Source organism: Nyctereutes procyonoides, unplaced genomic scaffold (genome assembly GCF_905146905.1).
Source record: "Nyctereutes procyonoides isolate TBG_1078 unplaced genomic scaffold, NYPRO_anot_genome, whole genome shotgun sequence".
In the NCBI taxonomy this organism is placed as follows: Eukaryota; Metazoa; Chordata; class Mammalia; order Carnivora; family Canidae; genus Nyctereutes; species Nyctereutes procyonoides.
The window spans coordinates 52632380-52654079 of record NW_026575133.1 but is presented as its reverse complement, the minus strand read 5'-3'; the positions used below and the strand labels follow the sequence as shown (position 1 = coordinate 52654079).

Below are 21700 nucleotides of genomic sequence, written 5' to 3'. Positions count from 1 at the left end.
CACCAAACTCTCTTGCCTAGATTATTGCAATAGTTTCCTAACTGGCCCTTTGTCCTCTGCTCTTCCTGTCCCCCATCTATACTCAGCATAGTAGCCAGAATGATTCTTTAAAAAATGCACTTGTGTCACTCCTTTGCTCAAAACCCTCTAAGGCTTTGCACTTTCTGTGGTTTACAAGGGCCTTCCGGATCAGACCCCACCTCTCTTGGATGCCTGCTTCCCTCTGGACTATTCTGTTCCCACCATTCTGGCCTTCTAGTTACTCTCCAAACATGCCAAACAAGATTTTGCTTAGAGTCTTTGCATATGGCCTGGAATGGATTCTTTCATATGTATCTGTATCTTTCTCATAGATATCTGCCTCTTATCTCATCAATATGCTATATTTATTAGAAAGAGCTCCATTAACTATCCTCTATGCAATTGCAACTCCCTTCTCCCCATTCAGTATCTCCTAACCTCCTTATCCTACTTTCCTTTTCTCCAAAGCATTTACTCATTCTGAATTCTTTATATTTGCTTTTTGTTTTTTCCCTTCTCCCTCCTACAGAATTTGAACTCCATGAAGGCAGGGACTTAATTTATTCACTGCTATATTCCTTGGGCCAGGAGTAATGTTTGTCCCATAAAATATTTGTGCTTACAAATATTTGTTGAATGAATGAATGAGTTAATGCATTCAGAGCCATTCAGGATGGAATAGACTGCTTGGTAGACAGTAGACCTCATCGCTGAGGTTTTTCCAATATTGGCCGATTGTTATAAAGTGGATTTAAGGATCACAGGGGTAGGACTAAACTAAATGTCCTTCAAGGACAGTGTTTTGTTATAGAGTAGAGAGCATGTATCTGAGAGAACTGGTGTGAATCTTTTCTCTGATACTTACTGATTCTGTGACATTGGATGGCTTCTCTATGTCCCCTAAATAGGGGGACTTAGAGATCAGATCAGTTCCTTATCTGTCACAACAGATTTTATACTTTCCTTTTCATAGGATAATTATGACTTTGAACAAAGTCATTCATGTCAAGCATTTAGACTGTTTTCTGACACTTACTAAATGCACGACAAACAAACATAACTGTGATGATAATGTCACTTCTATCCTCAGGATTCTGAGAATCTATGAAAGGACATGCTCCAGGTCACCCAAGAGACAAGTGTACTTTTTAACTATTGGTTAGGTCATGCTTTCCCAACCAAATGACATTGTCAGTTCTTTCTCTTCAGGCTTCCTTCTTTAGTTCTGGTAGGAGTCCTGCCTCTCCCCATCCCCCCTTGGTCTCTTGAATCGCTATGTTTTTTGTATTTTTTTTCTCAAACCAATTTCGCCTACATCATGACCCTGGCTACTGATATATATATATATTTTTCGCCTAATTTCAATTTTTAAGTAAAAAATAACCTCACCACAGATTGCTTATCCTGTATCATGTTCAAATTGGATGAATCAAATATCTCTCACTCCCATAGCTGATATGTCTCTGCCATGAGCTGGATGCTCAATAAACATCTATGGATTATAAATCGATAGTTTGAGCTTTAAGAAAGGGCCGAGTGTAGTAGTAGTAGTAGTAGTAGTAGTAGTAGTAGCAGTAGTAGTAGTAGTAGTAGTAATAATAATAATAATAATAATAAGATTATTTTTGTCAACCAAATCTGTTTATTTTCATAGTCTGTACAGTTTGGGGCTATAGTATTGTGGCTTTGAAACTGTTGAATCAACTTGCATAGATAGATTACAGTGACCAAATACAGGGAGCTTTTTGCAGAAGGATGGTGGGATGTGATAAATGCTGCATCCATGCATCCATGTCATATCTAGTCATGGTAATGAATTTGAGATAAAATGAAAAACATTTATAATGTATTGAAAAATACTGAATTTTTTACTGAAAATGTGGGTTTTTACTGAAAATGATATTTTCAGAATGATCACATCCATCCATATCAAATTTGTACATAGAATAAAGTTGGAAATATGTTGAAATATAATAGTTATCTAAGATGGCAGGAATATGGATGAATATTATACAATGAAAATTTATTACACTTGAATGTAAAAATTAAATATCTTTTCTTTTAAGAAATCTCATAGGAATCCATCTGGTAGAACCCACTGGTGACTCTCCCCTTATATGTATAGATAAGTCACTTCTCTGAGCTTCTGTTTCCACAAATTGAGAAGAGAAATTACAATATCTGCCCCATATATTGCAAGGCCTTAAACAAGATGATGTATCTGAAGCTACTTTCTAAACTATAGAGAAATGTACAAGTTTTAGGTGTTTTAATTATTGGCATTGCTGTAAAGACAGATATTGCCATTGCGTAGAGACTCATGTGACCACCTATTTTTGATTTATCTCTTCTCCAGCATATTTTTTGACCTTCTGTCTCTTTGGGGGGCACAAACACAGTCAGGTCTCACGTGCTTCCTGGGTAACTGTGCTGGACATGTCCATGTTCAACTCCAAAGAAGATAAGCCTGGAATAAGAAAACACTATTGGTTACAACAAGATTCTGATTTTCCTGGCACTCTACTTTTGAAATGACTAATGATTGTGAATTGCTTCCAATTAGATAAAAATTGGATTTTGAATCTATTAATTACAGCCTTTCTGTCCCTGAGACCCAGTAGTGTCCTGATTATTTTCTGCATTTGCATCCAAATCCTACTATTGTTTTAGTTCCAAAGCTGATAGATTCTTGGAACTTTGATGCATATAAGAAATAGCCCATGCCTGCCACCTGGGGACCTCAGCTTTATAGGTAGCATTTGTGCCTCCTTTCATCTGAGATGTGCAATTTTTCCAGGAAGTGACCTGCAGAGAAGTTGAGATCCATTCCATCCACCAACTCCACGGCACTGTCTCCTCCTTGGAGGAAGGGATGTGACCCTAGCAAAATGTTATGACTTTTACCTTGGGAAGAAGTTCATGCTGAGGGGTCATATGCTGAGTGGCTCCTAGTGTCATGATTTGTCTGTTAGAGACAGAGGACATCTGCTAAGACTCTCATTCCTGAGTAAGATGAGTTATCCTGTGAAGAAAATGACCCAGATAAAGGGCTTACACATTCCCTTGGTCTAAAGCTGGAAATCTAAAATCTAAATGGATTAATGATGCATTGGTTATAATCCATTGATCCAATGATTAATGATCTTGATTATTACACACAATATTGGGGCTTTTGGACAAAGGGGGAAGAGAAATACAGGGGCCTCAAATGGAAGTATACAAGAAAGAGAAAAGAAGTAGACAGCAGAAAAGAAACTGGGATAGACACTGCAATTGTTTTAACCTTCCTAGAAGTTTCACTTTAAAGATAGCTTGGCTGAAACCAACATTTGGATTTTCCTGGTTTATTGATCCTGAGACTTGTTCCCTTGACCATAGCTTCTAATTGTTCAGTCATTGTATGACAAGCTAAATTAAACATACATCCCCTAATGTATATAATAAATAGCATTTTTTAGCTCTTATCAAAGGGTAGAGAATTTACTCTGATCTAAATGCTTCACAAGAATAATACTCTTCAATCCTCAAATAACTCTTTTATTGGCACTATTTTGGAGATGAGAGAACTGATGTTCAGAAAGGAGAGTTGCCCAAGGTCACACAGTCAGTGTGCCAGTCATCTGTCAGTATGTGTTCTGCTCCAGATCTCACCTTGGCCCTGCTCTGTAGGAGAGGGAACTACATATCCCAGGCTCCTTTGCTGAATAGCTTCTAGGGAGTATTGGCCAATGAGAGGTACTAATGGAAGGTACTAGTGGAAGACTTGGGAGAGGGGATGATCTGAGGATTTTCCCTGGCATGCCCGGCTCTGCTTTAGGCAGCCTGTCTGGTAAGGCTTGCATCTCCTTTTTGAGTCTGGCTTCCACTGGACAATGCCTCCCCTCCATGGTCTCAGTTCTCACAAGGCTGCCTCTGCTGCCATGGGTCTAAGCTTCTGCCAGATGCCCTGGCTTTTGAATTCTGCTAACATCTACTCATGTCACTCCAATCCCAGGGATGATAACGGCTTCTTTCTGTTACTAATTTCTGGTCGGTTGCCTCATTGTCTCCTGCTATGGACTAAACTGTGTCTCCCTCAAATTTATATGTTGGAGCCCTACCTCTCAATGTGACTATATTTGGAGATAGGGCCTTTATGGAAATAGTTAAGGGTAAATGAAGTCATAAGGATGGGGTCCTGAGCTGATAGAAGACAAAAGAAAGATCTAGCTCTCTCTCTCCCAGCCATGTAAGAAAACAGTGAAAAAGTGGTTGTCTACAAGCCAGAAACAGAGCTCTTTCCAGAACCTGACCATGCTGGCATCTTGATCTTGAACTTCCAGCCTTCAGAAGTATGAGATTTTGTTATGGCAGCCAGAGCTGATTAACATACCCCCCTTTTAGCTTCTCAACCTTTCCTTAACTTTGTGGTATCATTTCCCCACATTAATTTACATTCTAGAATGTTTTTGTTTTTTTCTTTTCTTGACTGGCCTCTGACTTAGTAACTCAGCTAGGAAGTTCAAACCGGAGATTCCAAATCAAAATCTGTGTTTTTAAAAGCTATGTTATACTTCTTAGATTGCTTTTGGTTGTCTGCAGAAATTTTGGGGAAGAGCCAAGTAAATAATTTGAAACCAAGGCTCTGTCTGGCCAGTGCCACCAAAAAGGATGGAAAAAGAAAAAACGAGTTTCAAATTTTGAGAAGTTCTCTTTATGACATTTCAGACACAGCCTTTGTAGTTATGGGCAGTGATTGAGAGTATGTGTAGCGATAGAACACTCTTGTTAGTGGCCCTGTTCCAATGCAGCCGCAAGAGGGGAGGGGATATTATATCTGTGAAATGTGGATATTGATATTCTTTGCCAACATCATGAAATGTATCATACAATGAAATGCCAAGTGGAACTGAATAGAGTGTTAGGGTGGCATTTAATTATATATTTTTCTCTTTTCTGATAACACATGAAATCATAGAATGTTAACATGGGGAAAGCAGAAGTCTCTATGGTCTTTAATTTTCTCATCCTTTGGCAAGTTTTTCTCCTCCTTCCTGTAAGAGTTTGCTTTTTTTTTTAAAACCAGTTTGAGAAGAGGCGAATACTTTGAAAGATCTCTTTCACTGCTCTTTCCCAGACCTTGTATTTTGCATCTCTTAATGAGAATACTGAGATCCATGTCTCTTCCTGAGAAATATAAGCATATCTCTCACAAAGGAGATGAAGCAAAGTAGTTTGTTAATTGCCAATGCGAAAGTGATAACTTTAGAAATGTTGGTGCCTATTTAATGGGTATCTGATGAAGAATAGAGATGGGCACCAGCCCTCCAAGTGCCATGACCACATGATTTATTTCCATTTAAAATGCTCATTCTAATATGCCAAGGGAATGAACCCAGGGGATGGGTGAGGTTAACTGCTTTCACAGGGACATGGTGATTATTAAGGTGGATTATTAAGGTGATTATTAATGCCTAGCAAAGGAAATTTCATCTCAAGTTATGATAGTAACAGAGTACAGTGAGTGGGTTATGGAAGTGAAATATCTAAATTTGGCCAAATTTCCAACATGTTACTTTCAAGATATGCTTTACTAGAACTGTTCAAACCTACCTAATGATAGATACATACAAATAATTTCACTTGATACTTAATCATTTTAATTCAAAGTACTTTCCCTTATTGCTATCTCTAAGGAACAAATTGTTGATCAAAGATGATAGGCAGGTACCCATTGCTGTGCCCTACAGTCAGTTATGTTATAGGTGAGTAACTAACAGAAGAAAGATTCATTTGTTTGCACATTGCCTTCTTTAGAGTCTGAGAAATGGAAAAATAGGGACATGAGGTGTTTCATGCTCCAATCAGAATCTTAATATATTTTATTTTGCAAAGAGGATTCCATAAAATAGGTTTACATATTCAAGCAGAGGATAATGGAACCTAGACTATAATCCAAGGGACTTGATGGATGTGATGTTTCTGCCACTTATACGGCAAGGAGTTTTATTTATTTATTTTTTATTTTTTAAAGATTTTATTTATTTACTCATGAGAATACACACACACACACACACACACACACACACACACAGGCAGAGACACAGGCAGAGGAAGAAGCAGGCTCCATGCAGGGAGCCCGACATGGGACTCCATCCCGGTTCTCCAGGATCGGGTCCTGGGCTGAAGGCAGCGCTAAACTGCTGAGCCACCTGGGCTGCCTCGGCAATGAGTTTTAAAAGAACATTCAAGGAGGTCAGTTAATTCCTCCATAAAGTTAAGAAAATGGACAATGGGAACTGTTTAGGGCAGGCTAGCCCCAGTGGGTAGAGGTTCATTCCAGAGGTGAACAAACACAGAATACATATTTGCTATCTTTTCTATAAATGTATGTAGTAAAAAAAGTATGGGTTTTATATGAGAAAGGCTTGAGTTCTAATCCTTGGGCCCAAACTTCTGCAAAAAATGGCAATAAAAATAATTCTTGCACATATATTTTTATGAGGATTCAATGATTTATTACAGGTAAGGTGTCCAGCATATAATAAACTTAACAATTATTATGGTGATGAGTTATTTGGATTTGGGCCTGGGCCTTCACCTTTCTGAAGGTCCATTTTAGGAAAAAGGGAATAGAGATTTACATGACTCCTCAGAGCTTGCATCAGTAGGTAAAAGTTGTGGGGAGTCAGATACTGGAATGATGAAAGCTGCCTACAGACAGTTAAAGCTGCCTAATGGATGCCTCAGGACAAAGTAACTTTTCCTGTTCTGTAGGTACTCAATTGTAGGATAAGCAACTACTTTGCAGGCATGAAAAAGGGGAGTTCAATATCATAAGCAAATCCAACTTTTAGGATTCTAAGTAACAAATAGTAAATAGAGTTCAAATGTATCTAGCTCTTCTTTTTGAAGGCTTGCTATAGATTAAATTTTTTGTGTATATCACTTGAAAACATGATAATTTAATACATGCTATGATTTTTTAAAAAAGATTATTTTATTTACTTATTTATTTGAGAGAGAGACAGAGATGATGAGAGAGAGCATGAGCAGGAATGAAAGGAAGAAGCAAGCTCCTGGCAGAACCAGGACCCTGATGCGGGGCTTGATCCCAGGACCCTGGGATCACGACCTGAGTTGAAGGCAGACACCTAACTAACCAAGCCACCCAGGTGCCCCTACATGCTACTATTTTAATGAATACCTGTAAAAGTAATAATAATAATAGGGGCACCTGGGTGGCTCAGTGATTGAGCTTCTGCCGTGGGCTCAGGTCATGATCCCCGGATCCTGGGATGGAGATCCACACTGGGCTCCCCGCAGGGAGCCTGCTTCTCCCTCTGCCTGTGTCTCTGCCTCTCTCTCTGTGTCTCTCATGAATAAATAAATAAAATCCTAAGTAAATAAAACTAATAATAATAATAATAGCAAGGAGAATTTACCATTTACTAGGCACCTATTGTTTATCAAAGATGGTTATTCATTGCTATTTTTACATTTGTAATTTTAATTGGACCACCCAGAAACAACCAGGTAGTCTGGATTAGAAAGAAAGCTGGAGAAAAGGATAGACATCTTCTTACCCCTTCACCCCCAGGTATCCACATATTACAAATTTAAGTGGATATAAATTAATAACTTTTAGCTTTTTATTCTTCTAAATATTAGCACAAGCTATTTCAAGTAGAAAATACTCTTTAGCTGAAATATTCTTTTTGGCTATGAATAAATTTTTGACATCTAAATTGAGAAAGGTTTACAAACATTATCTCAGGATTCAAACTTTCCTTGAATTTTTCAAGTCAAAGTGGGAGGTGTGGGATGTTGTGACTTGTGGTGATTTCCAGGTTTCCCAAGTCCAAGGGCATATTATTATATTACTTTGTGTTTGTGTTGCGTTACTCTGTGTTTTCAAACAATCTGTGGTTTTCTGGAGAATATTATGAAAAATTAAAATTAAGGGTAGTTAGAAGCTCTAATGTGAACTGGTAATTTTACCCCTTTCACCAAAATTCCCTTAAGAGATAAGAACCCAGGGTGTGCCTCGGTGGCTCAGTTGGTTGAGCGTCCACCTCTTGATCTCAGCTCATCTTTATTTCAGTCAGGGTCATGAGCTCAAGCCCTGCATTGGGCTTCATGCTGGGCTTGAAGCCTACTTAAAAAAAAAAAGAGAGAGAGAGATATGAGAACCAGACAAGGAGATTAATTTCTTTTTCATGGCATCATCATGGCCTACTTTCTAATGAATGTGAGAAAGCCCAAAGATAGAGCCTTTGATATTTGCAGCTGGCCTCTGACTTGTAATCCTATGATTTTAATTCAGAATCAGGAACTTCCTGTATCTGCCTTCTGAAAACAATATCGTCACTCAAATTCTTGGACCCTTGATTCCATGCTTTCATAACTCTCTTCCTCTCCCATCTCCCCATACATCCCAAAGTAAGACCAGAGGCATGGGGATGGGCCTATGTAAGTGGTCTAACATCCTACTTAGGTCTTTGGAATGATTACCTTCCCCTTAAATATTAAAAAAAAGGGGGCTTTTGATCTAATCAATGGCCAATTATTTTCAACTATGGTTTCTTCTAAGATAAGAATGCTAACTAAAGGATTATTACCTAAAATTAATAACCTATTGAAGATATAATGTGATCATTTTTCAAAATACCTCATATAAGAAGTAGAAGAGAATTCCGAGAGCCTTGCATTACGGAGTGTAGCACAATCAATATGAATTTGGGGATTTAAAGTTGTCTTTATAGGCCTAGCCCAAAATTATCTCTAATTCTCAATATTGCTCTTAATAATTTGCATCAAGAAACTGTTAAGCCCCATGATTATGTAGGTGGATTATTGGGTATCTAAGCAGCTTCTATGGTTTAATTGGAGTGAAAAATGCAACTATTTTCCACTCAAATTCTCTATATGGATAATGAACATATTATAGTGTATTATGCACTGTATTATCAGTGTACCTGATAAAGAAATATATGTATTTATGCATACATGTATGTTTATATTGTATACTTATTCTGGTAAACTCATTATAATTGCAATCTGTGTTAAAAACATACATAAGGAAATTAATGTTCTAGTCAATGTCTTATGACCATATTAAATATTTTTTTTACCTGTAGCTTTAATTTAATTTAAAATTCGATATATTCAGCAATGATTTTGATCAGCTGCTATGTGTGCTAGGTACTTCCACAGCTATCATCTCATTTTTTTTATAAATTTATTTTTTATTGGTGTTCAATTTGCCAACATACAGAATAACACCCAGTGCTCATGCTATCATCTCATTTAATTACCTCAGCAGCCCTTTGAAGAGTATGTTAGTGCCCCTCCTTTGTAGATAAATAAGTGGAAGCTGTCTTAGTCTGTTCTGACAAATGCCAGACTGGGTAGCTTATAAACAACAGAAATTTATTTTTCACAGTTCTGGGGTCTGGGAAGTTCAAGATCAAGCACCATGATCCGATGTCTGGTGAGAACCTGCTTACCTGTTGAAATATGGCTCTCTCCTCATGTCCTCACATGATGGAAGGGAGAAAGGAGCTCCTTTAATTTTCTTTTATAAGGGCACTAATCCTATTCATGAGGGCCCCATCCTCAGAACTTAAGCACCTCCTGAAATTCCCACCTCCAACATTGGATGTTAGGGTTTCACGTATGAATCTGCAGGACACAAGCATTTAGTCTATAGCAGAAGCTTAGGGGAATAAAATAAAATGGACTCAAGACACGCAATCTATCTGCAGACCTAGGATGTGAACTCCAATCCAGCATTTTTGTCAAAGCTTTATTCTATGGGTAGAAGAGCCCTGGAAGTGGAAAAATTTTGTGCAGATCCAATAAAATAATTCACTTAAAAATAGCTCCTGTTTTCCTTTGGGAAAATTACATAAACCAATAGGAAAAAATAACTTGCTCCAAACTGGAACAATCAACCTATTTGTTGTGGAAATGAATATCCCAATGTTTCAATACTGTCTCTTCACTGACTGGCAATAGAAGACAGTGTGCTAGAAATAACACTTTCCATTTCCATTGAACATTAAAGTTGTCATAAGAAAAGTGTTGGCCACATTTTTGTACACTGCAAGCTGTTGTGGTAGAAGGAATCACCGCTTATTTTGTATCTGGATGCTTTATTCTTCTCATGATGCAAACAGTGACACATAGAAGTGATATTGCATCTTTTTTTTTAATGTAAAGAGATCTGTAGGCATAATAAATGAAAGACTCATGGCATAGATCCGTATTCTTTCTTTCAATCTGAAGAGAGAGAAGGGACCACCCCAGAATCAATTTATAAATTGAGTTGGCTACAATGGATGGATTTGAGGGGCAGTGTACTACAAGGGGTTAAGCATCGGTGCTCTGGAGCCAGATATCTGGATTAAATCCCAGCTTTATTATATACTGGCTGTGTGACACAAAGACAGTTAAAAAATGTTTTTCTGAGCCTCAGTTTCCTATTTGAAAATTGAGAACTAATTAGCTTTTGTACTTCTTACAACATTTAAAATGAAGTAGTATTTCCTAATGCAATCTTCTAAAAAGGAGAAATTCTATTTATCAATGGCTTAATGTCATTGTAGCCAGGAACTGATTACAGTTAGGGAAGAAGCATTCTAACTTCATAAATACTTGGAGGTTTATGTTAAGTTTTAAATAGAATCTCTCTCTGTCACTGAACATATTTGAAAACATGAATTTCACATTGCATTCTCTTTAAATAGTATTGTAACAATTGGCATTGCCAGTAGAAATAGTGAATTCCAGAAGAGAAGATCATTGTATTCCTGACCATAGCCCATGATAAGTATTTGTTGAATTAATGATAGAACCAAGCAATCTGATACCTTTAGACATGTTGGCGTGGCTTATCGAAGATATATTATTTTTAAAGAGGACTGAACAGTTCTCTGGAATATGTGGAAGTATTATTAAAATTCTTCTATTCTCAGGAAAGAAAATGGGATGGCTAAAAAAAAAAAAAAGGACTTGAAGGGACAAGCCTCTAATGCTGGCCTTAGGGAGGGCTGCTGATTGGTCCTGTCTTTGAAAACAGTGTATGCTATGCTACAAAAAGGGGTTTCTAAGCTGTAGTAGACTCTGGGGCCAGTGCTGGTAATGAAATTATTTTAGGTATAGACAAATGAATATTTTTATGTAATGGCTATATATTTAGTAGGTATTTTCTTAATTAATTTAAAGAGATTATATTTATTTGAGAGAGAGTGAGAGAGACAGAGAGAGGGAGAGAGAGAGAGAGAGCGAGCATGAGCACAGGGGAGAGGCAGAGAAAGAAGCAGGCTCTGCACCGGGCAGGGACCCTGATGTGGGGCTTGATCCTAGAACCCCAAATGAGCCGCCCAGGCACCCTATTTAGTAGATACTTAAAAAATTCAACTAATGCATCATATAGATCCAGTCTATTTCTACTTCATTTTTTAAAAAATATTTTATTCACTTCTTTGAAAGAGAGAAAGAGAGAGAGTGAGCAGGAGCAGGGGGAGGGCTGGAGGGAGAAGCAGAACCCCCGCCCATGCAGGGCTCAGTGCAGGGCCCCAGGATCATGACCTGAGCCCAAGGCAGATGCTCAAATGACTGAGCCCAGGTGTCCCTGTATTCCCACTTCAGAGAAGAGCTCCCAGACTCTTCTCTGGGGAAATGCTGCTGCATCATGGGTGCTAGTCTTGGTGGGACTGTTAATCAAGATGCTTCTTGTGTTGCTGGCCAAGGCATGGGACAAATATCTGCTGTGTTTCTAAACTTCCAGTGAAATGATACAAGTTTTGAGTTTGGTCAGCCCTGTAACTGCATAAGTCCTGCTACCTCTAGTCCTGGGGTTGTCTTAGCTGATCATCCCTAGCATCCACTTCTGCTCATCCTTCCATCTTAGGAGCTGTCCTGAATTTTTCCAATATGCTGTTTAAAAAATTTTTTCGATTCTATGTAACTAGAGTAAGTTTTTGCTAATTAAATTTGAAAATTCTCTTTTACCTTGGATGTCATTGCTTCAGAAAAATTTATGTTTTAACATTAAACATGAGTTTTTAAAGGAAAACGTAAATACACGCAAATGATATGCAGATACAGTAAGAATTGTGAAGCTTGGCAAATGGCTAATGGTTGTGAAACATCATTACAAATATTGACATTAGCAATGAGCTTCCTGGGTGCGGTTAGGAATTAAAATTGGGGTACCTTGAAAAGCCATTTAAAAAGAGCATCAAGGATTATATTATTGGGATGATCTGACTGATAAGAAAAAATATGGACTTGAAATGAATAAAACATTAATTAGTAAGTTACTAATGGTCTTAAAGGTCTAGAACAGATACATTTTGAAGAGGGAGTGGTATTATTTCCTTGTTCAAAGTCAGGCTTTTTTTCAAATCTAAAATCACTTCTTTGCCTGTATCAGAGAAAACTGTTTTTCTTTTTCTGAGTGAAATATTTTATTTTTGACATTATCTTTTCCCCAGTTAGTAAAACACCAAAAGTATAAATCTCTGTCCATCAAATCAAGGATCAGTGCTGCATTTAAGGTGTGTGTGTGTGTGTGTGCACACGCACGTGCACGCACACACATGCCTATATTTGTGTTTGAACTGGAACCATGCATCAGAGTCTGGTTATTTTTTTGTTAGTACTGCTAATGATTTCAGTCCTGCTTTTTCTGGACACATTGTTAGAAATGCCGTGAATTCCTTCGTGTCCCAACTCCAAGAAACAAGTTTTGACTTTTCCGTTGTCCCTCTCACTTTTAGGTTCTCTGGGTTTTGGTTTGGGGTCAAAACATTTGGATATGAAGACTTTTATCCCACGAATCTTGCTTTTTTATCTGATGCTTTCATTTTTATTTGAAAAATATAAATTTAAAATTTTGAGGTGTGTGTTGGGCTAAATAAGATTTAGACACCTGAACCTGTTTTCGGCGATTATGTCTTCTCAGTGATGCCCCCCAAGGAAATAATGATCAGAAACGCAGATCACGTATAACCCCCTGAATAGTCCACTGTGGGAAAAGAAAAGGGTCAGGTAGTGGAGATTTCACTTTGAAATGATGAGACACCATATAATCGACTATGTTTCCAATATGACCTTTATTGAGCAATTACTGCTGTGACGTTTAACATCAATCAACGAAAGGTTGCAAACTGTGCATGTCAACGAGGTTCTCCCATGAACAAAAGTCCTTTTTAAATGCACCAGTGAGGTAAACATAATTATTCATATATAGCTTTCTTAAGGCTAAGAGAGTTCTGTGTTTCATTTATTATTTTTGGCTCAGTTGGTTCTTTGCATAATACATCTCAAGACATCCCCCCCTTGAGTGCCCCCCTTCCAACAGCTTAGGAAATTGGCCAACTCCCCAGGTACATACAGTATCATGCATTTTAATCACCCAAAGACTGAGGAGGGAGCACCCTGAGCTTGCATGCAGTTCCCTCATATTGCACAAAGTAAAATACAATGTCTGGAGCCCCCATGGGAGAACCCGTTCTGTTTTGAAGCTGTCAATCACATGCATATTAAAATTGTCATATGGCTTAACCTTTTGCAATGGACTCAAATGTTAGTCACTCTGGGTGACTTCCTTTACTATGGCGTGTGAAGTGACCTTCTCTACCTTTTTGGTAGACACTAGCTTCTCCTCAAAGGTCTCTTCATGCTCTTCGACCTTTTGAGTGACGGTTACAGATTTAGTGATGTATTTGGTAGCACCATCGCCCCCCTCACTGGTGATTTTTTCTATCTTTTTGGTCACCACCACTTTTTCCTCACCTCTGTCTCCCCCCTTCTTTTCATCGGCTGGGCTTAAGTCAAGCCCATTGGTGACAACCCCTTTCTCCTCTTCTCCCCCACTGCCTTTCTCCTTAGTTTCCTGCTCTTCCTCCTTTCCTTCCACCTCCCCATTTACCGCTATGTCTTCCTTCCTGGATTCCTTGGAACCCTGGTCACCACCTTCCCCCTCACTTCCTCCCTCCTCTTCTGCCTTCTCCTTCTCTTTCTCCTTCTCCTGTGGCTGTGGCTTCTCCTCTTTGGCATCTTTCTCCAAGCTCACCTTTACTGATTTGGTGACGGTGCTCACCTCCTCCACCACTTCCTCCTTTACCGGGGACTCTGCCTTCTTCTTCTCGGGCACATCTTTTGGCTTCTCCTCCTTTTTCTCCACCTTCTCTTCCTTGGGAGATTCCTTTACTTCTTCTTTCTTTTCTTCCTCCACTTTCTCTTCTTCCTTTTTCTGTTCGCCTTTCTCAGCTCCAGCTTCGGCTTTTGGCTTTACCTCTTCCACTGGGGATTTTGGCATGGGAGACTTGGCTTTCTCTGGTTTTTCCACCTTGGCTTCTGCCACCGGCTCCTCCTTGGGAGCCACCTCTTCACGTTTTTCTTCAATTTTCTTTTCATCCTTAGCTTCGGCTTCCTCTCCTTCACCTTCGGCCTCCGCTTCTCCTTCTTCCTCCTGTTCGCCTTCTTCTTTTTCACTAGAACCTTCCTTCTCGGATCCTCCTTCTTCAGCTTGGTCTGATTTAGCCCCCTCCTCTTCCTCCTCTTCTTCCTCTTGGCCTTCCTCTTCCTCCTTTTCACCTTCTTCCTCCTCTTTAAGTTCAGGGGCAGCCGCTTTCACTGGAGACTTTTTGGTAGCTACCACTTCTTCTTCGGCTTGCTCCTCTTCCTTTTCTTCTGCCTCTTCTTCCTTCTCTTCTTTCATGGACACTGCCAGCTCCTCTGCAATGGCTGTCAGGGCATCTTCCATTTCTGATTTCTCATCTTCCACTTTGGTTTCCTCTATGATCTCCTCGACAAATTTGTGTTGGACCTTTAGCTTAGGAGCCTCTACCTTGGTTTTCTGAATCTTACTGGATATTGTGACTGAGGGCTGTCGGTGTGTATACAGCGGTCCAGTGATGCTTCCTGCAAATGTGCTAAATCTGGTCTCTTCACCCTCCAGTAGTTTTCTAAGGATCAAGTCAAAAAAAAAAGACAAGACATAATTAAGATCTCTGTGGCCTTCTGAGTTTCATTATGTTATGGGCGATGCAGCAAACACCTTTCAACAAAAATAATCACATGAATAAAAGATTCCGTTAAGTCTGTGTAATACCTGTTATCATTTCACTCGTCCAAGGTATCATATCCAGAGATTCTCATGGACCACCAGCCAGTCACCAGCCGCAGCGACTGACCACACCCAATAGTCCACTCACACACTCAGCCACCGAATCTCAGCTCTGCAGCAGTCTATTTGCTGCACCATGAATATGCTGAAAAGCTCTCCCATGGTCAAAAAAGCCTTAGTGACCTTCCTTCCTGAGCATCTGGACTTTCAGGATGGCCACTAAATTTCTTTTAGCAAATATAACGTTCGACAAATCTAGAAAAGTGTTTAGTATATATCAGAATTTCGGGTATACAAAGTTATAGACTTGTCTGCAATATTAATCATAAAGTGTCTATTTAAGTATTCAACTTTCCTGAAAAAAAAAAAAAGAGATAGCTCTGAATGTAAAATCTATTCCTGCAATGTTACAATGATGACCTTTTGGAGGTAGAAAAACTGTTTAGTCAAGGATTTTCTCCTGTGAAGTTAGTCAACAGTAAGGTGACATCAGTTAGCAGAGCTATAATCTGTTTTTTGTTTTGTTTTGTTTTCTCTCTCTGGTTGAATATCTGGGTCTGTAGATATAAATCTACATAAAACAAAATACACATATTTTCTCTCTCTCCTCCCCCTCTCTCTATTCTATCTAATATATCTAATATATTCTATTTATCTATCTATCTATCTATCTCTCCATCCTATCAATCTATGGCTGTTCTCAGCCAGATGATGGCAATAGTAAGCTGTAACAGAGAAACAGAGACATTGAATGTCCTGGAATCTGTCCTTGACATTATAAAGTCAAAAAGCTGAAAGCACTGTATGAAATATTAAAAACTAAAATTCCGTTTTTGTTTCAAACAGTTGGAAAACATCTCTCACCTAAAATAAAAAAAGTTTAAGCGTAATCGGCGCCCTCCCTCATAACACTGTGTCTAGATACCTACTTTAATGAATGTTTACCCTTTAAATCTGTATGGAGTAGTAGAACCACATTTACAGTTCTTCAGAATAGTTTTTTTTTTCTTTGCTTGGTTTTGTTTTAATTAAGAAAGCAAGCCAGGCCCTGACTTCAGATCCCTGCCACCTGCTTGCTTGAACTCAAGCGATGGGGGTCCCGTCGGCACAGCCTCCGCAGTGCGGTAAGCGTTTCCGCCGGGTGGGTAGTGAGCACGGTACCTGTACGCGGCGATCTCAATATCCAGAGCCATCTTGACGTTGAGGAGGTCCTGGTATTCTCGCAAATGACGAGCCATTTCCCACTTTGTGCCCCGAAGCTCATTCTCCAACTGCTGGATGGTGTCCTGAAATAGACGCAGCCAGAGAGACTCAGCCCTCCGCCGGCCAACTTCTCCCTGCAAAACCACTTGCCACCCACCCCCTCCCCCCACGTCCCCCCAGTTCTGCAAACCCCGGTAGCTTCCGGCCCCTTAAAAACACAAACACGGGATCCCTGGGTGGCGCAGCGGTTTGGCGCCTGCCTTTGGCCCACGGCGCGATCCTGGAGACCTGGGATCGAATCCCACATCAGGCTCCCGGTGCATGGGGCCTGCTTCTCCCTCTGCCTGTGTCTCTGCCTCTCTCTCTCTCTCTCACTGTGTGCCTATCATAAATAAATAAAAATAAAAATAAAAAATAAAAAAAACACAAACACGAAAACCACGGAGGAACTCATCGAATACACAAACGAACAGGATCAACTGGACAGGAGGAGATTTCCTGGGCACAACCCCACGCAGTAAGACTCCAGGAAACAAACGTGTTTGGGGAAAACCTCTGCGCCCATCGGGCCTCTCTCCTCTGCGCCCTTTCGGGCTGAGTCCTGACCGCGGGCCAGAAAAGTCGAGAACACGCGCGTTTCTGCACCAGCCATCGTACAGGTGCCGCTCGGTCAACCGCCCAAACGTGCGCCCTACCCTCCGGCTTTGAGACCAGGACTCCCGAGCTGGTGAAACGCGGCCCTTCGTAAAGGGGCGGGGCTCCCGGGGAGCGCGAGACGGCGCGCGGGCGAGGAGTGGGGGCGGGCTGCGGAGGGGCGGGGACGCGGGGCGCCCCGGCCTCGCTCGGCGTCGCGCGCGCTCTGGCCGGCGGCCGCCAGGGAGCGCGGCGGAGAGCCCGCCGGGTCGCGTGCCCGAGCGCCGGGGGCGCGCGGCGCTGGCGCTGGCGCAGGCCGGCCGCGCAGCCGCGGTCCCTACCTGGTAGCTGCTGAGGTCGTGGTTATGGCGCTCCTCGATGTCGCTGAGCTGCCGCTCCAGGGACTCCTTGGTGCCGCGCACCGACTCGAGCTCGATGCTCTTGGACTGCAGCTGGCGCCGGTACTCGGCGATCTCCTCCTTGGCGGAGCGGATGGCCTCCTTGTTCTGCTCGGCCGCCTCGGTCAGCTTGGCGTAGCGGCACTTGAACCACTCTTCGGCCTGGTGCATGTTCTGGTCGGAGTGGCATTCGAGCTGGGAGCGGATCTCCTTCAGCGCCGACGAGATGTCTGTCTTCAGGTAGTCTTTGCGCTCCACCGTGATGTGCGACGCCTGGATCTGGGCCAGCAGGTCGGCCACCTCCTCCTCGTGGTTGCTCCGCAGGAAGGCCACCTCGTCCTGCAGCGACTGCACCTTCTTGTCCAGCTCCACCTTGACCAGCGACGCCTCCTCGATGTCTTTGCGCAGCGCGCGGATGGCCGCCTCGGTGTCGTCGCGCAGCCGTGCCTCCTCCTCGAAGCGCTCCTTGAGCCGGTGGATGTCTTCCTCCAGGTGGTCCGAGTCCAGCTGCACCTGAGCCTTCTCATGGTTCACCAGCTCGAGGGTGGCGCGCAGCTCGCGGATCTCCTGGTCGTACGCGTCGCCCAGCTGGGCGTGCGAGGCCTGCTTCTGCCGCAGCGCCTGGATCTCCGCCTCGATCTCCTTGTTCTGCTGCTCCAGGTAGTGCACCTTCTCGATGTAGCCCGCGAAGCGGTCGTTCAGCCCCTGCAGCTGTTCCTTCTCGTTGGAGCGCGACAGCTTGTAGTCTCCGCCCGGCCCGGAGCCGCCGTTGAGCAGCGACGAGGACTGGCTGAAATCGAGGCTGCTCTCGGCAGAGCTGAGCATAGCCGAGCTGTAGGCGAGGCGCGGGGCAAGCGCGCTGCGCTTGTAGGAGGAGGACACGGTGCTGGGCGAGCCGCGGGACCACGACTGCGAGCGGAAGCCGCTGGACGGGGAGCCGCTGACGCGGCTGAAGCTGGAGCGGGTCTCGGTGACCCGCCGGTAGGCGGACGGGTTGCCCAGCGAGTCCAACGTGTAGCTCATCTTGGAGGCCTCGGGGCGTGTGGCTGTCACAGCGTTCTGCTGGGCTCGCCGCAGCCCATTTATAGCCGCGGCGGCTGGTCCCGGGCCAGGGCCCCGCCCCGTGGAGGCGGCGGCCGAGGAGGCGGGGACTGCGGGCCCCGGGCCGGGGGAGACGAGGGGGGCACAGGCAGCCTAGCGGTGATTCAGCGCCAGCTCCACGTGGGCCCGCGCCGCGTCGGACCCCGGACTTCGCTGCCCGGCCCGGCCCGGGCCCCGGCCCCTCCCCCAACGCTCCTCTCCGTCCCAGACCACTTGTCGCCCATCAAGCCCCCTCTCTCCGTTTCCCTTCGCCTTCGGATTGCATCTTGCACCCTCGGCGCGAGTGTGCACCCAACGCCCTTTCTTTGTCTAGTCACTCTTATGCCACATCGGGCAGCTCTTCTCCCGACCCCTTGGCCACCCGCGGCTCTCTTTTCTTCTTTTGCCCTTTCTCCATTACTTTTTTTCTTTACTCATCTTCTGTGCCGAATCTCTTTCCCTCCTTTCGGGCATCTCTTCGCTCTCCCACTCCACTTTCAGCCTTTAGTCCCACTCACTGAGCCCCTTCCTCCTGGACCCCCTTTTCCCCTCTCCATCCTTTCCTTCTCCCCTTCTCCTTCCTCCCCTCCCCCGACTCTCCTCCCCTCCCCCATCCTCTTTTCCCCTCGCCTCCCTCCCCTTCCCCCACTTCCTCCTTTTAAAGCAGCCTCAGATGAGCACTAGTACAGAGTTGGGCCTAGAAGAAGAAGAAGAAGAAAAAAAAAAAGACTTTGAAGAACAGTCGGCCTGAAGGCTTCGGGAAGGGGACAAAGAGGATGGGCCTGGGTAGTTATTCGTATTAAAAGTGGGATGTGGCGCTACATTCTGCTTAACGTTTGGGGGACGTCCGCAGCTTCCGCGGGGGCAGAAGGTAAGGCGCTTGTGCTCGCTATGGCGCCGGCAGCACCAAGGACAGCGCCCAGGCCGCGAGCCGGGAGAGACTCCGGTGTCCTGGGGGCTTGTCACCCAGCCGAGCCTGTCAGGTTGGCGGGGGTTTCCTTACCCCTCTTCTTCCAGAGTAAATACAACTAAAGCCTGTTTGTAGTGACTCTGTTTGCAGGGGCCAAGCTGGAATCAAACACTAAGATTTCTCTGCAATGCAGAGTTGGCACAATGAACCGATTGCAGATTTTGAAAACAACTAAAAATTCATTAAAGTCAGGTAACAGTAATGATATACTTGCAGCCCAGTGTGAGCTTTCTAACATATGGTAGACGCAAGAGATCAAGAAATAAAAGGACTGAAATTTGAAGGTCAAATATTCCTTGGAAAGGAGGATTTGAAATATGCTGAGGAGAAAAGTCCAGGGGAATATAGTTTTGTGAGAAGTTTGAACACAAACAATTGCTTTGTCATCATTGTGTTCAGTACTCCCTGTATGTAACTGCGGTGATTGGAGAGCACCTGAATTAATTTAAAATTAATTTAAAAGTTGCCAAACAGGTTCACCACAACCTTGAATAAAACCAGGTGTTTTTTTTTTTTCTTTCAATTAAAATGTATTTCCCCATTTAGATATTAATGACTGATTTGGGATAGATTTTCCATAGCTTTAAACATGTTTATTTCAGCAAACAAGCAAACAAGTCTACACAGACTTCCTGATGGTCTGGTGCACTAGAAACTGGTAAAAATGCCCTTCTATTGTACATAGTGCTTTGGGGTAATTCAGGGTGAAAAAAGTTCAGAATCCTGCAAGACAAAGTGAAGAGAGCAGAGTGTAAGACTAATCACTGAGTTTGCTGGGGCCACAGGCACAAGTGATTGCATATGAAATGCTTGGTGTGGCTGAGAAGAAATCACAGCTTGTGAAAAGCAGAGAGCCCAGACCTAAATGTATTCCTTTCACAGCATGCTTTCTCTAGTCTTTTTTTTTTTTTTAATGACGTGGTCATGTCAATCAGTAAGTTTCTAGAGGTTTTTATTTTTATCTTTATCTTTTATTTTTACCAGATCTCTTGGCCCATTTGTATTTTATAATAGAAGGGGTTAATTTAAGGAGTTACTTTTAGCTCATTAATGTGAAACTGCAGCATTGCAGGCTGTGTGGGGGAAGGATGTTCTAGTTTGCTGAGTGACAGGTTATCTTTTAGGCAAGGAGAGCCCATGTCTCAAGCTGTTGGGAAAGGCAGATGACAGATTAAGGGGATTAGACTTGTGAAGATGAGAGAAAAGAGGGGATTTTTTTTCTGGTATCTGATGGATACATAAAGGAAAGGAGAAAGAAAATTTCCTGCCCTTCTGTAAAGTACTGCCAATCTCCAGGTTGGAAAGAGGGCATCAGATAAGGCCAAATGCTAATTATGCAGTAATTCTGCCTTACTTATTACTTTCTGCTTTTATTAAAAAAATTTAAAAGCCCTTTGGAGTTTTATGTTGGATTTGCGCTTTGAGGACTTTCTGCAGTGAGAGCAAATGGTTAACCGGCAGGCTGCTGCTGTGAGTTGTCTTCAGGGTTTTAAAAATGAGATGACTCTGCAGAGAGACATTTACAAGGAAACACATGTCTAACTTCACAATTAGCCTGTTTTGCCTTGTATCTAAACTAGCTCAGAAATTGTTAAGCTTCCAGCTGGTTACAGAAGGAGGAAAGCATTGCGTACAAACAAAATACCGGCCAGTTACTCGGGCTAGATCCAGTCAGTGACTATATCTTAAAATTGTAACTTCGGTGTCATATGAAGTATTGTTCAGCCTGGTCACAACAGGATAACACAGAGAGAATTATATCAGTCGCCTTATTCATGGAAAAAGTTCCCATGGCTTATGGGAAAAAATGGTCCAATTTCACATTGACTGAAATGTTTTATTTTATATTGGACTTTTTACTTTCATCACTCTTTCTGAAGGTGACTTGAAGGTTATGCTCATCAGTGAACTTACTATAGAAACTTTTAAAAGAAAGCCATAACATTCATTTTTTCCTTCTTTGTCTCATATTTTTAAAGATCATTTACCACCCTCATGTTTTTCATAGAAAGAAAGGTAACGTTTTGCATTTTTTACCCTAATGACACTAAGGCTACGGAATCTTCTGAAACCATTAATGAGAAAAAAAGCATGAGAATTTATCTGAATTGACAACACTGTTGAGTTTGACTATGATACCTTTGTAATTTATCCTAAATAGGGAAATTACAGATATGATTTAGATGTAAGACTTTTAAAATTAAGTTGTCTCTAGATTATTGTACCATGAGCTGCAGTGTATTTTGAATCACTTCATAGGGAAATACAGAGCAT

General features: G+C 42.3%; 1 protein-coding gene across 2 annotated transcripts; it reads right to left on the bottom strand.

Annotated features, from left to right (window-relative positions):
- Positions 1 to 13113: 13113 nt before the first annotated feature.
- Positions 13114 to 18413, bottom strand: NEFM (neurofilament medium chain). Of its 2 annotated transcripts, none has more exons than XM_055345851.1 (3): positions 17320 to 18413; positions 16304 to 16428; positions 13114 to 14981 (listed from the first exon to the last, which is right to left on the bottom strand). In XM_055345851.1, the coding sequence occupies exons 1-3, from the start codon at positions 18397 to 18399 to the stop codon at positions 13598 to 13600; spliced, it is 2589 nt and encodes an 862-aa protein (XP_055201826.1). In that variant the 5' UTR covers positions 18400 to 18413; the 3' UTR covers positions 13114 to 13597. The 2 variants fall into 2 exon arrangements, with proteins under 2 accessions (XP_055201826.1, XP_055201827.1); XM_055345852.1 differs by lacking the exon at positions 17320 to 18413 and adding an exon at positions 17041 to 17088.
- Between the last annotated feature and the right edge of the window lie 3287 nt (positions 18414 to 21700).

Excerpts from the sequence above, each read along its gene's own strand:
- NEFM (XM_055345851.1), bottom strand. The coding sequence starts at position 18,399 with ATGAGCTACACGTTGGACTCGCTGGGCAACCCGTCCGCCTACCGGCGG. Across the intron at positions 16,429-17,319 it reads ACGACCTCAGCAGCTACCAG|GACACCATCCAGCAGTTGGA; the intron begins GTAGGGACCGCG and ends CGTCTATTTCAG. Across the intron at positions 14,982-16,303 it reads ATTGAGATCGCCGCGTACAG|AAAACTACTGGAGGGTGAAG; the intron begins GTACCGTGCTCA and ends CTTGATCCTTAG.